Raw genomic sequence first — 16,101 nt, 5'->3', positions numbered from 1 at the left:
CCTTTCAAGTTGACTTGCAATCCTTGCAACATGCAGTTAATACACCTTTTTAAGTCTCTATAAAAGTCAGTTGTAGTCATGCCAGAGGCACTTCGAAAGAGCTTCCGCCAATTTGGAACTTTTTGAAGAGAGGGGTGGCCAAGAGTGATTCAATATTGAATGTAGTGATTTACTTTGGCGGGATTTACAGAGTTTAAGCTGCTTGTAGTACACACAACTTTAAAAGCTACACATCTCCTGGGATGAGCCAAACAGGCAGGTCTCCCTCAGCAAGACACCCCTGCTGCCGTCCCCTGTTAATTTTGATCTTTGTTAAAAATTCATCTTTCCTCAAACGGGTACAGAGAGAGGGAATTGAAATAACAAAACTGCAAATGAATCTCTCAATTACCTCTCTTTTTTATTTCTGTATAAATTGAACATATAATTTACAAATGTACAACAGTAAGCATATATATTTATATACATATAAAACTTTTTTTGATCAAGCTTTTGTAAAACAACTATGTATTCGATAAAGAAAAAAGAAAGCTCTGCCTTTGTCCAAGTGAATATTGTGGTACCTTGGCCCTTGGAAAACACTTGGCCATATCTCAGTCAAGAAGTACACATAGATGTTTATCCAGGTGGATATGAAAACTTCCCATAACTGGGCATTATGGTTACCCTGGGACATTTTCTGAAATCATGAATCATGTTAATGTAAATGTGCTCCTTTTCACAATCTGGAGGTGCCCATCCCACATCCAAGCGTAGAAGTCTCTTTGTTAGTAATGTGAACACGTCTTCTTCCATAATGTTTATCAGTAAAAACATGCCCTGATTCATGAGATAATGGTACCTTGTTTCACAAGAGCTCTCTGGAGGAGCCTCAATTCACAAGAACATTTGTCTTGATTCATGAGAGAATGTTGGTGTCTCTTTCCACTTTGGTATGATAGCGTCTTAGCCTGTAATGGTGTAAGGATGAGGCATTTCATGCAGGATAGGACAGGTGCCTGACCTAAAAAGTGTCTTATTTGATGACCTTACAAAAGAGTCCTAATTTGACCAAAGTCTGAAGACTATATTCTACTTCTTGTTGTCTTCGTTCATGAAGCTGTGTCATGTCTCATGCTGAGGATGTCTGTGCTATGCTCTTCTGGCTGGAACTCTTGCGACTCAGGACAAAGGTGGAATTGCTTTTCCTGCTGGAGATGCTGGGATCAGCTACTTGCTGCTTGGATTTTAAGTAATGAGCAGAGCAGCAGAGGAAGCGCTGCAAGAGGTCATGAAAGAGGTGTCCTGTAAAGAGCATGTAAATCCAGGGGTTGCAGCAGCTGTTTAGGCTTCCCAGTAGCATTGCAATGATAAACAAGGATGCTGTAAGACATTAAACAAGAAACAATGAAATGTTAGTTAAATAAATGTCAAAAAGCATTCCAGAATTACATTGAACATTAGGCTACTGTACCCATTTCTACATTTCCTGACCTCACATATTGAACTTTAGAAGTACTTCCAATCCACTGCGCACTCTCAGACATTCTAGTTTATTCTCTAATTATCCTTAGGTTTCAGATGAGCTAGTTTTGACAACAAAGTCTTTAGAGACTCTGGGCCTCATTATGAGTCTGGGGGTCACTAGACCGCCAGACTTGCAGTGGAGGTTGAACAGCCGCCAATGTGGCGGTCCATCCATCACATTACAGCCCTTGCGGTAGGGCCACTAGGTAGCTGCCAGCTTTGCCAGGATCAGAGATCCCGGCAGTCTGGAGGTAGGTGACAGTCCTAATCCACTAGGGCAGCGCTGCAAGCAGCGCTGCCCTGGGGACTACAACTTCGTTCTCTGCCAGCCTTTTCATGGCGATAAGACCAACATGAAAAGGCTGGCAGAGAACTGGTGCAGGGGGCCACAGGGGAGCCCCTGCACTGCCCATGCACTCTCGCAAAGCAGACAGTGAACATTGCGAGGGTGCTGGTGCACCCTGCAGGCTACAGCATTGTCGCCGGCTCGATTACGGACCGGACACAATGCTGTAACCTGTTTGCTGCTATGCCAGTCGGAGGAAACTCAGGTTTCCACCTGCTGACCTAGTGGGAAACTCTTTATGCCTCTGGCAGGAAGTTTGGCAGACGGAGTTTTCCACCCACCAAACTCAAAATTGGGCCCTATATATCTTAGATTGAACAGAATCAAAGGTGTCATGTAGCTCTGGCTACAGAATTATAGTGTTACAAATTAATTTTGTTTACTGTGATCTAACATGTGATATGATCTGCAGTGTCCTTGAAGGTATCAGTGTTCCTGTCATGCACTGTGCTCAGTGACAGCATCTATGATATCAATTGTGATGTCATATGTAGTCACAGCAACCAATACTGTCTGCATAACTAAATCAGTTATTGATCTGACGTCAATATTATCATCTGATACAAGAAATTGTAACAAATAGCTAACTTCATTTAATTCCAACACAGTAATGTTGTGAGTGAAATCAATGTACACGCCAATGACATTTCTAAAAATACACATGATCCCATCAAGTTTGCTCTATTTATTACTAAGCTGTGACACAATGTAGTTTCGATAGAAATTCAACATTGTTGAATGGTAACCGGTAGGAATAATCTCAAACCTTTTCAATACAGCTTGTAACTTATCCCCAGGGAATCCAACAATTAGCCACCATGCCAAATACTGCTCCTTATTTTTTAGTCTAAAGTAATGTACATTAACCTATCCCTTTACATGATCTAACTACAGTTTGAAGATTACTATACTTACAGCATGTTTGGATATCTTCTGACTGTTACCTATTTGTGTATTTTAATGCGTTTTCCAGCTCTATACGAGTAGGTCACAAATGAAATTAACTTCGAAAACCTTGTAGATGCTGCCAATTAAGAAGGGTGAGTGTACTGTTCTGGACATACATGACATGACTGGACAGCCATAATAAGGACAGAACTAGAAATATTCATGGCTTACTCGTACCCCTTAACACAATAGTATGCCTAGGTTTAGCTAATCATCTCCTTCCATTCCAAAGACCCTAGACCCCATCTTTTAAAACTGTACCAATCCAGACACTGCCGTAAGCAAAATTATTTTCACGGTTCCTGCTCATTATCAAGAACCAAGGCATCATCAATGGTTATGAATACTATGAAGTAATGGTGCCAGCAGATGGGAATGTCAACTATTAGTAATCTATTTGGTCCGGGGTCATGCACACTTTTATCTTGATAGCAGGAGGGATGTCATATGTCCTGCAATGGTCTTTAAAAATGTTCAATTTCAGGACTTTATTATCAACGACAGGTGTTTCCAAATGCTAATAATGTACCAGCTGCACGTGTCAAAGCACTTTGACTTCTTTATGAAACTTTTTAAATGCTGCTCCTCTGGTTTATATGAATATACTGGATATGGCATGAAAGCTAGACTCGTATTTTTTCTTCGTGGCAGAAGCTCTTGTAGCAACTCAAAGCAAAATATGAAATGCAATGGCATGAGCCATATAATTTTACAGTTATAGTTTGATTCCCACACAACCTCATAGACGGCAACCTATAAAAAGAAACTGTCACTAGAACAATTACTTATCCCTTTCATTTGTCAAAATCATTCCTTTCTCTGGGTCTATTCATTTTCAGAAATGAGCACTGAACTATATATAAAGATTTGCCTCTCTGATTTATGCAATAATCACATTTTTAGCGAATATACATCTAAAATGTTAAACCTGCATATCTTGTCTCTTATATACAAAAAACTCAGACATAGATTTTGATTTACTTCTTAGAATGTTATCATTAACTCTTATTATGTCCAAGAAGACATTTATTTAGGGTTTCTGTATCGTGGAGATTGCTAGTACACAGGGTGCAATTTCTGAAGAGTTGTTTTTGACAAGCCAACGCTGCTAGCACACAATAATCTTTTCATCTCTGAATATTGTTAGATTTCCATTTTGGGCATAATGGAAAGTTCTAATGCAGCAGAGAACTCAGAAATACAAAATGTGATTCGTCTGATACTTTAAAATAATTTCAGTACTGGTAAATGGTCAGAGTGCGCACGCCACTCCATCTTTATTGAATTCTATGCCACTCAGGACAGAGAAAACCAAATGCAAAGTAGACTTGATCCTGCTTAAATAATAACAGTTCAGACTGATATGCTAGGCCAGGTGTCCGCTGGACAGAACCATTTTAATGCAGGGCAATCAATTAGGTGCGGCTTGAGTTTAAAGATAAAAGCAAGAGCAGATTATAGGTCTGGGCATATCTTCCTTTCAGTCATATGCTAAGAAGAATGTTACACAGAAAAGAAGAATAGGTGCAAAATATCACATTCAAAATCCACTTACATAGTGATAGCCCCATCTAATAAATGTATAACTATGTACAGAACAAGTAAAAACGTGTACAAACTAGGGATCCAGATTTCCATAGTTCAAATGTGAAACTGTCTCGATTGTACAAGAGCATAACATTAATTTAACTTGGTTTGAAAGAAAAAAACATTATTTATCATTTTTATATGTGGAAAGTGCTACACAGGTTATATTATAATAGATCTTCACCAATAAGCTTCCAGATGTCTACATAAACTTATTTGTGGGTGGCAACATAAATCTATCAAGGACACATTCACAGTTTGAATTTGGGGAGCCCCTTTCCTTCTCACTTCACTGAGGAAAATAAGTCATTATATCCTACATTTTCCCTATTATTTTTAACCTTGACATAAGTCTCTATTAATTATCATATTAATTATTTTCTTTCATTCTGGTACCTATAGTCAATTTTAACCAAACATTTTACAGTCCTCTTCACTTTTTACTCACTTTGGCAACTAAGGATAAAAGACCTCCGGCAAAGAGCCTGCTTTTGGGGCCTGTCAGGCATTGCATCGCTGGCCTAATGAGGAGCAATGCCCAAGGATGAGGCATGTCATCAAATGGTGAGTGAGGGCACCTGCTTCTGATATTCTAATGTGCCTGGTGACCCGGTGACATCCGCCTAATCGGTTGAGTGGTGCTGAACCCATCAAACTATCTACTCTTAGATTATTTAGATTGTAATTCTTTGGGAGGGTGTACACAGGACCGGGCAACAGGGACGGCTCCTCCATTAGGGCAGAGAATCGCCACCCCCCCCTCCAGCAGCGGCAGATGCAAAACCTTTGAAAGAAAAAGATAATAAACAAAGTTTATTATCCTTTTCTTTTAAAGGGGGGGCCACGGGGTGACAAGCAGCGAGGGGGAGCGGTCAGCACTCCCCCTCAGATGCGCAGGGGCTCTCTCCAGGCCTGCAACATGCCGGGCTGGAGAGAGCCTGCACAGGCTCCCAGTCTGCCTGAGACCGCCCTGGTTGGCCATTCCCAGCCAATCCTGATGCTGCTTTGAGCAGCGTCAGGATTGGCTGCAGTGCAGGATGGGAGCCTGTGCCTGCAGCAAGACAAAGGAGAAGCGCGGGTGGGGCGAGAAGCAAGGTAAGTGTTTTATTTTTCTAATTTAGTTTATTTTAATGTTAATCCTCCCCCATCGTGCGACCCTGTCCCTTCCACGCCCTGCGAGCCGCTCCTGCCGGGCAATCACTCCCCTTTCCGTCTGGAAGGTCTCATAAATCTTTTCTATTCAAGTCTTGCACGTAGGGTTGCATATATCTTGCATATTCCTTGGGTTGCCTGTATCTTGCATATTTATGTTGTGCACAGCATAGCTGTCTCGAGGTTGCTAATATCTTGTAGGCTCATGTCTGTGTCACAGTGAATCCATTATTCCAGTAGCCAGATATATTGCAGACAGGTCCTATACAACATATCTATATTTCAAGTTGTACCGATCATGCACATGCATGTGCCAAACAAGAAGGCTTTCTTTAAAACTGCACACATAATTCGGATTCACTACACTGACGGCAGAGCCATCATTCCAGTCTGCACCCACTGGAGCGATATATATTTGTCAGGCCACATTATAGTTTGGGATATTCTGACACAACTTTTACAGACTCCCATCTCGCACAGCAGAGCTATTGCTCAAGTTACTCGTTTTTACGCTGCGTAACTAACCTTCAAATTGCACAGCGGTTCATCAACATGTCTCATACAACAGAGCTATCATTCAAGCTGGGCAGATCTCGCAGGCTGCACGTCCGCAGGCTCGGCCATGGGCATCAGAACAATCAGATTCTTGTATAAATAGCTATTAATATAGAATTATTTAATCAAATAAAGGCCGCCGCGCATGATAGGCCAATAAATCTCCTTATGATCACACATACAACGTTATGTCGTTAGTAGAAACTTTTTTTGTGAAACCACAAAGAGGATAGACACTTGGAAAATACTGCGTTACCTGGCGATGGTAAATATTTCCACGGAGTACAATCGCTGCACTGTGAAATATTGCTTTATGATCTTTTCTCCTGGGGCTCTTTCAGTCTCAGCTTTCTAATTGCTCCTTAATTTATGATTTGTTGAATAGCTCTTTTATTTTGACTGTAGGGATAGAATAAGGCATCCACTAAGAGAGGTGTGTTATGTGCTGTAACTTCTCTTAACATACATATGGAACTTTTGAATTTTTGGGGCAAGCACTACAGCCCTGCAATTTTCTCCAGGTAAATTACAACAGGTCAAACCTGCCACAATTAAGGGGGGGGGGGGTAATCTCCACTAACTACTAGGGCATGTGAATTTGGTTATGCTAAGCGTCAAACGTCGCGTTATGACCCAAATGTGCAAGAAAAGCTCATGCTATGTGTTAATTGATACACCAGATAAATTCCAAACCTAGCAGATTGAATCATCTGCAATAGTTATCACATCCCATATCTGGCCACTTATAATGAACACCCATAAGTGCAAAAGAAGAAGCCTTTTTAAACTGAAGCACTGAATCCTCAGTCTATCCTACTAACTCATCCAAACAAAACATAACCCGGAGCAGCACACAGGTTTCTTAAAGGTTTATCTATGATTTACTTTTTCTTAAAGGTTCATCTATACTTTACTGTTTCCGAGAACTAGTGCTCCTGTGTATTACGCCACACTTTCTATAGCTACTATGTTTGGACTATTGTGGCTTAGCATAAATTGTGACAACATGGAGCTGACATGAAATTGTTTGCCTAGTTTTAGTTCCTAGGTTGTTAGAAATGTGTTTTCTGGTTGCCAGAGGTATTCACCTTATCCAAACAGCAACCACAATACTAGTCAGAGTAAATCACTGACACACCCCAAGTAACCTTTGGTCAGCCCCGGGTAGCTTGGCACAGAACAGTTAAGCGTAACTTAAGAGGCAATGTGCAAAGTATTTGTGCAACACTTCAAACAGTGAAAACATTACAATCCTACAGGTATCACAAATGGCAGATCCATTCCTTCTCATTTAGGAATTTCAGTATGTTAAATGTTATAAGGAATACCCAATGTTATCCTATAAAAGGGGTAGGCCTCACAGTAGTGAAAAACAAATTTGAGAGTTTTTCACTACCAGGAAATGTAAAACTTAAAAGTGTATGTCCTGCCTTCTATTTATACAGCACCTTGCCCTATGGGCTACCTACCTAGGGCCTACCTTAGGGATGATTTATGTATAATAAAAGGGAGGTTTAAGGCTTGGCAAGAGTTTTTAAAGTCAAGTAAACATGGCAGTTTAAACTGCACACACAGACCTGAGACATGTTTAAAGGGCTGCTTAAGTGGGTGGCAGAATCAGTGCTACAAACCCACTAGCAGCATTTAATTTCCAGGCCCTGGGGGCATGTAGTGCACTTTACTAGGGACGTATAAGTAAATTATGCCAATTGAGTATATGCCAATCAAACCATGTTTTAGGAAGTGAGCACAAGCACTTTAGCACTGGTTACCAGTGGTAAAGTGCATAGATCCTAAGGCCTACAAAAACAAATTCATAAAAAGTAGGAGGAAGACAACACTTTTGGGGGTGACCCTGCAGAGAAGGCTTTTTCCAGCACAATCCAATTTAGCCTTTGCTATCTATAGAGCAGAGAAACACTTACATCTGCTTTTGTAGCCAGCACCTAGCAATTCAGAAGCCCTCTTTCTTATGCAGCAGTGATGTCACGCATTCTTGAAAAAGGCAGATGACTAAACTACAGCTGGATCTCGAGCAAGCTGTTTGTTCATATTGGCTTAAAATCTGACCTAAGAGGTAAGAATTGCCCCTCATCAGAGCACATGACAACCAGGTTATAGCTTTGAATTTCAGTGCAAAGACACTCAGATGTGCATCCTTCTATGGTTGATAATATAATTATAACTGTAGGATAAAGACCACTCCTAAATAAACGGTAGGAACCTGCAGGTACAGGCTAGTGTATTCTCACACTTCCTGCAGGACTTCATGCTTATGCACAGCTGCCTGATTGCTGCACTATGACAAAAGCATGTCTCTGATCCTCATGTACCAAACCCAATACATCCCAAATAATCCATACTGCAACTCACAACCATGTACTTCAAAAAGGCTGTTAGGAACTTGATATGCATTACAGCATTTTGTGGTTTTGTCAGCACTATACAAATTTTACCATGCCATACAATTGTTTTAACACCAAAACAATGGCAATAATATTATTAATGTTACATTATTGCATTTGGATAGCATACACTCTGCCACTGGTATGGGGTTGCACCACTTTCTGCAGTCTATATGTGATTTTGTATTTTGTTTTCAATGTTTCCATCATAAACTATGGCATGATTTGGCATGTGATAATTTGTTATGGGTATGTTACTCTGGTCTGTCTCTTGGTTGAATGACTGTGTTTAATTTGTTGTGCTGCGGGTTTAAGATGTTGTTGTGAGTGATGATGCTGCAATGGTTTTATCAATGCTTATGCATCTTCTAGATTGGTGGATATACCTGTATTCGATGTGTGACTGGAGTAATAACATTAAGCCTAGTAACATACAATACCTATTTAAAAGAGTTTAGTTATGACATTATGACTCAGTGTAAAATTGAAAATGACTTCCCTAATTGACTTCGAAAATGTATTTTTTGTTCCAATTTCACACCACAATCCCTGTTGGAAGAGTCAGCAGACAGTGTTAAATCAAACTCTTTGAAAATCTTTTCAAATCACTTTTTCTGGAAATTAATAGAAGGCCCGGGCAGAGCTCACGGAGTTCTATTCCGTGGAATTCCTCAGAATTGGTTAAAAACTCACTGGAATTCTGCGGAGTTCCACGTGCAGTGTAGTTCCACCTGGCTACTAGTACCACCCTGGCTTTTGCACCCGATCTTGGAAGTGCGAAGCAGGACTGGACGGCCCGACCCTGCTTAGCGCTTTCGAGATCAGGCCCGAGTCTCCACCTGTCCTGCACGCTTCCTTTCATCAACTGCCCTCCTTCACAAACTTGCTACGGAGGGCAAAGCACACCCCCTGTCTTGCACCAGCCTTGCAATCACTTCTTCTGCACTTACACTCATCATCAGACTGCTCTTTAGGGCCCAGCATTAGTCAGTAGCAAACCGGCTCACCATCAGCAGCCTGGTATTTTCACAAAGTGCCTAGCCTTGCTTGCCACTGGGCTCTAAGGGACCCTTTCAGACTACACACATCTGGCGGGGGCTCCCGGACTACCACTCAGCAGCAGATGCTCCCCCAGTCACCACCTCTCCCTGTTGGCCCCAGCACCGTACCCCATAACATCACTTCCTTTCCCAGGGACTCTGGGGAGAGAGGTTCTTTTCAAGTGGAGCTCTGACTGTATGTTTCCTTTTTTCCAAGCACAGACCCGCCCCCCCACTCCTCATATGCAAATACTGTCAATGCCCAATGCCGGCCCCCATGTGCACACAGAAGAGAAAGTGAAACAAGGCAGGTCTTACCTGCCTCAAATGCTGTCTGGGTCCAGGGTCTCCATTGCCAGTAGCCTGGCTTTCTGCCTCCCTCTGCCGCTGAGGACAGTAAAAGGAGGGAGGCCTGGATTCAGAGCTGGCACTGCCCCTCAGCAGCAGCTCCACACAGACACAGAAGCCAGGCAGAATAACGTTCAGCCCAGTTATAAGCCACACAGCGCAAGCAGTGCACTGTGTGGCCCATAACTGAGCTGCAGACTAGTTATGGGCCACACAGAGCAAGCTCAGTCAATCTGTGCTTGCGATGTGTGACCCATAATACTAGTATGGTGAGCTCCACTCTGCTCCAGGGTTAGCAGAGTTTTAGGCCAAATTCCACACTCCAAGCAGACCGTGGAGTGACAAAAACTCAGTTGGCTCTTCCAGCGGTGTGGAGCTCACCGCCCACCTTGAATTAATAGCAATTTGCTTAGATTTATTTATTTTGTTTATGAATTAAGTGCCTTATTTAGAGTTTGGCAGCTGTAAAAGTCCATCAAAAATTCACTAGTTATCCCATCTGGCAAATTTGAGGTTTTCCAGCTCTATTTTGAGTTCAAAGAAGTGCCATGTTTTCGATGGCAGAGCCTAAATTGAGTCGACCAGCAGAACCTTTTGACCAAACGCATGTCTGACATGGGGTCATTGAAGTCAGAAGGTAGTACTTCTGACCTTCTGCCTGAAATAGGGATTCATCATACAATTTTCCCTGTTCACACCAGTGGAGAAATTCTTGCAGAGCTGACCATAAACAGGCCCCACGTTCTGGGAAAAATCTCCCACCATTCAGGTACATTTATTTCTTTTTTTAATTACTAGTTGGTGTGTTTTTTTTCAGAAAATAAACTTTGCTGAGAAGACAAATTAAATATGGTGCTTGTTCGGAATAACTTCAGGGCTTTCAGTGGAGTCACTGCTGTAGAGGCTCAACTGAATGCACAGAAATCTCTTTCTACCGATAGAGATGTCTAAGTATGGCGGTCAGTCTTTGCCCCCAACAGAAAACAATATCCCTTTGCTTTTTTCGCACAGCAGCAGATCGACTGCTAAATGAGGCCTTATGAGATTTATTATTTTAGGAGTTTTTTTGTTCAAAATATTTTATTGATTTTTGTAATTTAATAACACAATGGCATACAAAAATAGCAGCAAAATAGTCATCCGTCATAGAATATATCTGACATAATAGTGAAGAAAGTGTGTAAGTATATTAGAATTCTATATAATCCATAAAACAGGAAAGCCTAAAACAAATATAGGGCTACTTACAGAATCTTATCTAATACAATCCTATTTAATTTAATATATTCATTAATATCAAGAGAAACATCCAAAATCTTCCAAACTAATGATGTGTTAAAGATTGGTTTCTAATTCTTACGAAACAGGAATTCAATTCCAGTTATCATATATAATATCCAATCTCACTATGCTGTTAAAGATATATATATCAGAGATTTCATATTCATAGTATTTTAATAGCAGAAGAAATTAATAAATCAAACAGTTTTGTATCCATACACAAAAATGGAAATGTAATAAGTGAAGATGTATCAATAATGATTTTGAATGTAATGGGATGATCAGTATGAAAAGGTTGAGAGATTTTACATCAGACCACAATTTACAGATAGCTGGTTACACAAAAGCATATGCTTCAATGAGCCTAGTTCAGTTTTACAATTCAGGCAGGCAGGTTTATCAATAGGTTTTACCTTATCTAACTTAACAGGAGTCCATAACAATTATTGAATATAAAAGAATTGATCATACATATAGAGGATGGAAACCAATTTGAAGTATTACATAACCAGATTTTTTCCTATGTTTGTATGGAGTAGTTAGTATTGAAGATGGGATTCCAGAATTGATTTATTTTTAGTAGATTGATAGAATTTTCAAAAGTTAATTCTTATACATTTTAGACGTAATATGACCAGAATGCCTATGCATACCAAAGAGCATCTCTGAACCTGAACATTGAGAATTTGGTATAGAACTATAGGAAGCACAGAGAATTGCATTGTACAATGTATCATGTCTATAATATTTTACCACGATTCTGATAATTAGGTTGTACATCAGAAAAAAAGATAAAAATATATTATTGTGAAAAATATCTAAAATATAAAATATACCGACATTGATTAATTTTTACCTATAAGTGATCAAAGTATTCAGCTTATTCTAGGAATTATTCAATGTAGATACCTGTTTAAAACATATAATTATGTTACTAAGTGTTGCATACAAACCTCATATAGTATTTTAGTAGTACTTGGTATAGGAGAAGAAACATTTGTTTTTTTAACATAGTAAGAATGACTGGTAAATGAAACAACACTACAATATTTCTCTCAAGTAAAACCCATGAGGGTGTTAAGTGGGGATTAGAAAACAGAGAGACGCTTTTATGCAATTAATAAGAAGAAATTATGGGGGTTATTCTAACTTTGGAGGAGGTGTTAATCCGTCCCAAAAGTGACGGAAAAGTGACGGATTTACCACCAGCCGTATTACGAGTCCATTATATCCTATGGAACTCGTAATACGGCTGGTGGTATATCCGTCACTTTACCGTCACTTTTGGGACGGATTAACACTCCTCCAAAGTTAGAATAACCCCCTATATGTCTTAAAATCTGAAACACCTAAACCTCCTTCTAATTGTGTAGTTTGTAAATACCTACATTTAAGTTGTGGTATTGTAGATGAAGGAAAAACAAGAGGCAACATTGATAATAATTATAACACGTGTGGAGCCTTTACCGTTTTAATTGCCTCAATATCCCCCACCATGATAAGTTAAGGGAAGATCATTTGTCTAATTTTTTCATGATGTTAGTTAATCATTTTTTGCAAAGTAAACCAACTGCTTTTTTGGTTGTGTTTAAAAAATATATCAGGATACTTACGACCAGTGGTATTCCACATAACGGGTGTCCTTATGACCCTGGCGCTCTCAGGAGCAGTCCGGCAGCCACATTGCGATAGTGGCGGTCGTGCCATGGTTGGACCGCTAGCACCGCCAGATCACAACTTTTCGTCAGTCTGGCAGTCGTGGCGGTCCTAATCTGCCAGGGCAGTGCTGCCCTGGGGATTCCAACTTCATTCTCTGGCAGTGATTTCATGGCGGTAGCACCCCCACAAAAAGGCTGGCAGAGAACAGGAGCAGGTGGCCCAGGGGAGGCCCTGCACTTGGCATGTGCAGTGCAGTGGACCTCCTGGCCAGCACCATCGCAATGTTCACTGTCTGCTTTGCAGCTGGTGAACATTGCGAGGGTGTTGGTGCAACCTGCAGCATAGCCGCCGGCTCGATTACAAGTTCAAAACAATGCTTTAGGCTGTTTCCTGCTGGGCCAGTGGTAGGAAACTGAGGCTTCCACCCGCTGACCCAGTGGGAAACTTGAAGTGGGCCCAGCGGGGAGGCAGCCATAATGGCGGCAACCTCCCCATCGGGATTTTGGCAGATGTGCGTTTCCGTCCGCCAAAATCGTAATAAGGCCCAGTACGTTTAAAGGAAAAAATCACCATTATGATCAATAATACCTAATATCATAGGAATAATATTTACAGGGTCCTTAACATATAACAACACCTTGTCTGCATAAACAGAAACTTTTAAAAAGGTATAATTTATGGTAATGCCTGTTTATTCCCTATAAGTATGAATAAAAGTTAATAGAGGATCAATGGGCAATATAGAAAATAAGGGGAAAAAGAAGATACCTGTCTAGTGCCTCTATACAGTTGATAAGGGGAAGAAAGAAATGCCATTAAACAAAAATGGTTGTTGTGGGTGAACAATAAAAGGCATTAACCACTGAAATAAATGTACCCCCAAAACAGAATTTTTACGTAGTTCTAAATCATTTGAGGCGTTCTATACAGTGTCAAATTTATCACTGTGGCCACTTCATAGCACTACTCTACAATGAAGAGAAGTACAGGGGATAGGTAGTAAATGGAAATGTGTTTTTGTTATTTTCAGGTCCAGTGTTTTTGCCCAAAGAACATTATTTTATATCCAGAAGGGGCCTTCTTTGAACTTTGATATTTGAGAGTCATGAGATGTTAGTGAAAAAAGCAATAAGAAGTGAAATTGTATGATGGTTTGGCAACTGGGTTCTGCTGTATGGTCTAAGACTAGGTATGGGGTTGTTAGTGGTAGAAGCAGCCAAACTTTGCCCCATTACTGAAGTGTTGGAAGAAGCTCTTTGAGGCATCGTGCCTTGCATGGACCTGCTGGCCAATCGGAAGCTCAGACTATATTGACTAGTTTACTTGTCTCTGCCAGTGTCCTATGTTTGGAAGCAGAGATAGAAGGCATTGGAGCAAATGGGAGTATAGCGATTGCCCATGGTTCATAGCCAAGCTCTCTCAAAATGTTTGTTATTTTGTTTGTTTTAAAAAAGGTGTGGAGCTCCTGGTAATGCGGTTTAATTATAAATGTGGCATGGGACACATTTGATTCATAGCCTAGTTAACTGTGTAGTATTTTCTTTTGCCCCTTTTGAGTGTTCTGTAGATTCTTCTTCTGTGGATTATCCACATTGGTTTCCCTACATCAGTGTCTGGTTTCTGCTCTGTCACCCCCGGTTTCACTCTCTGTTCCACTAGAGACAAGATTCAGGTTGAACCACCTGTCAGTAGCTCTATTGCATTTTTTTGTCTTTTCATTTTGATGGGGTGACTTTCCCAAGTACCCTTCCAATTAGTATTTCTATTGCATTATTTTGGCCTTTTATTTTGAAGGTGTGACTTCACCAACTACCCTTCTAATGCTGCTTTGAGTCTCTTCTAGAACTATTTAGGTAGCCATTTTTATGAAGTTTTCTGATCTCTGTTGTATGTGTTGGGGAAAAGACTTTAGCCAAAGTTCCTAATCCATCACACTTCCATCACTTTCAGGTGTGTTGTGACAGGGTGAAGGCCAATAAATGTTGATTTGCCAACACTAAGAGGTGGAACAGATGTGGGATCAGGCACCATTGATGACATTAGGAGTCCCTGTGATGTCATTGTGGGTTATGGTGTGTTATCAAAATAAACCTGACTTCCAAAGTCCTGTTTGCTTCCTGCTACTGGAACTGCCATCGTGATCTCTTAGACTAGGGGTAGCAAGGGCAGTGCCAGTGGTACAAAACTACAAATTGAGAGCAAATATTATGCAGTGATTGGCATCACTTTTGTACAGTCACTGTGCACATTTTCCCTATAAAAAAACAGAGGAAATGGAATTCCTTTGTAAACAAACCCAAATAAAATAGTCAGCTCCCTGGATCAGCCCTTTGAGTCCTAAACCAAAATGACCCAGTAATTACAATGGCTATGACTGACTCCATGTAGTTTGAGAAGAAGATGACATGTCCAGGCTCCATGGCTGCCACTGCACCCCACCCGCTTGATGGCTATAGTTATTCTGGCTATGGACTGCCCAGCAAATGGAGAAGACCCACCAGCATCTCTTAATATGAGGAAGGAATCCATGTCCCAACCTCCTGCAGAGGGGCATGCTGCTCCTTCTCCCCTTTCTCCATAATGATGTCCCCTATACACTGCATTACATTCATGGTAGAAGCAGGGGCAAACAAAGGGGTAGGATGTGCAGCGGTGATGGAGGGTCCCGCTGATTGAGTAATGGTGCCATTGGTGGTAGATACAGAAAATGGGTAGCGTCCTTCCTGCACCTCCTGCTGGTGGCAGGAGAATGCTGGTGGATGGCATGTCATCCTCCCCCTGCGTGGTATCACCCACAAGGTGAGTAATCAGTTAATCAAATGCTATTGTGAACTCACTGACCTCAATAAGGGTGCATTGATTTGAAAATCACACGTGATTGATTACCTGTCCGGGAAGTTTTACAGTGTGGATTGTTCTTCACCTTTCCTTGGCTAGGTTGACATTAATAAAGTCATCATTGCACGTAGACAGTAATATTATCCTTGCAACATTCCAAGGACTCCTGACACTACTCTCCATGGGAATTAGTAACACTGTCTACCTCTTCTTCTCACTTCGTCCACTTTAATTTGTGAACATCCACTGCAAGTGCACTTCCACTGCACAGATTATGCTGTCTGACTGACAGACATGCTTACAAAATGGAGTTCATTTTTAAAAACACAAAGTGAAGCCTTAACATATACTACCAATATTTTCCATTGCAACTTTTTCTTACATTCACACTTGGCTAGGTTACAAACAATAATGCGCTTGTGCTAAAATGCTGGAT

The 16,101-nt window shown here is 40.8% G+C and overlaps 1 protein-coding gene across 1 annotated transcript in view; it reads right to left on the bottom strand.

Annotated features, from left to right (window-relative positions):
- Positions 1 to 383: 383 nt before the first annotated feature.
- OXTR (oxytocin receptor) overlaps positions 384 to 16,101 on the bottom strand; it is a 147,714-nt gene continuing 131,996 nt past the window's right edge. Inside the window, exon 3 of the mRNA XM_069206337.1 lies at positions 384 to 1,362. Coding sequence (XP_069062438.1) covers positions 1,112 to 1,362 — 251 coding nt within the window. The 3' untranslated portion in view covers positions 384 to 1,111. The remainder of the gene's footprint in view (positions 1,363 to 16,101) is intronic.

Source organism: Pleurodeles waltl, chromosome 9, assembly GCF_031143425.1.
Source record: "Pleurodeles waltl isolate 20211129_DDA chromosome 9, aPleWal1.hap1.20221129, whole genome shotgun sequence".
Taxonomy (NCBI): domain Eukaryota; kingdom Metazoa; phylum Chordata; class Amphibia; order Caudata; family Salamandridae; genus Pleurodeles; species Pleurodeles waltl.
The sequence above is the reverse complement of the archived record's forward strand: the minus strand, read 5'-3'. Positions and strand labels throughout refer to the sequence as shown.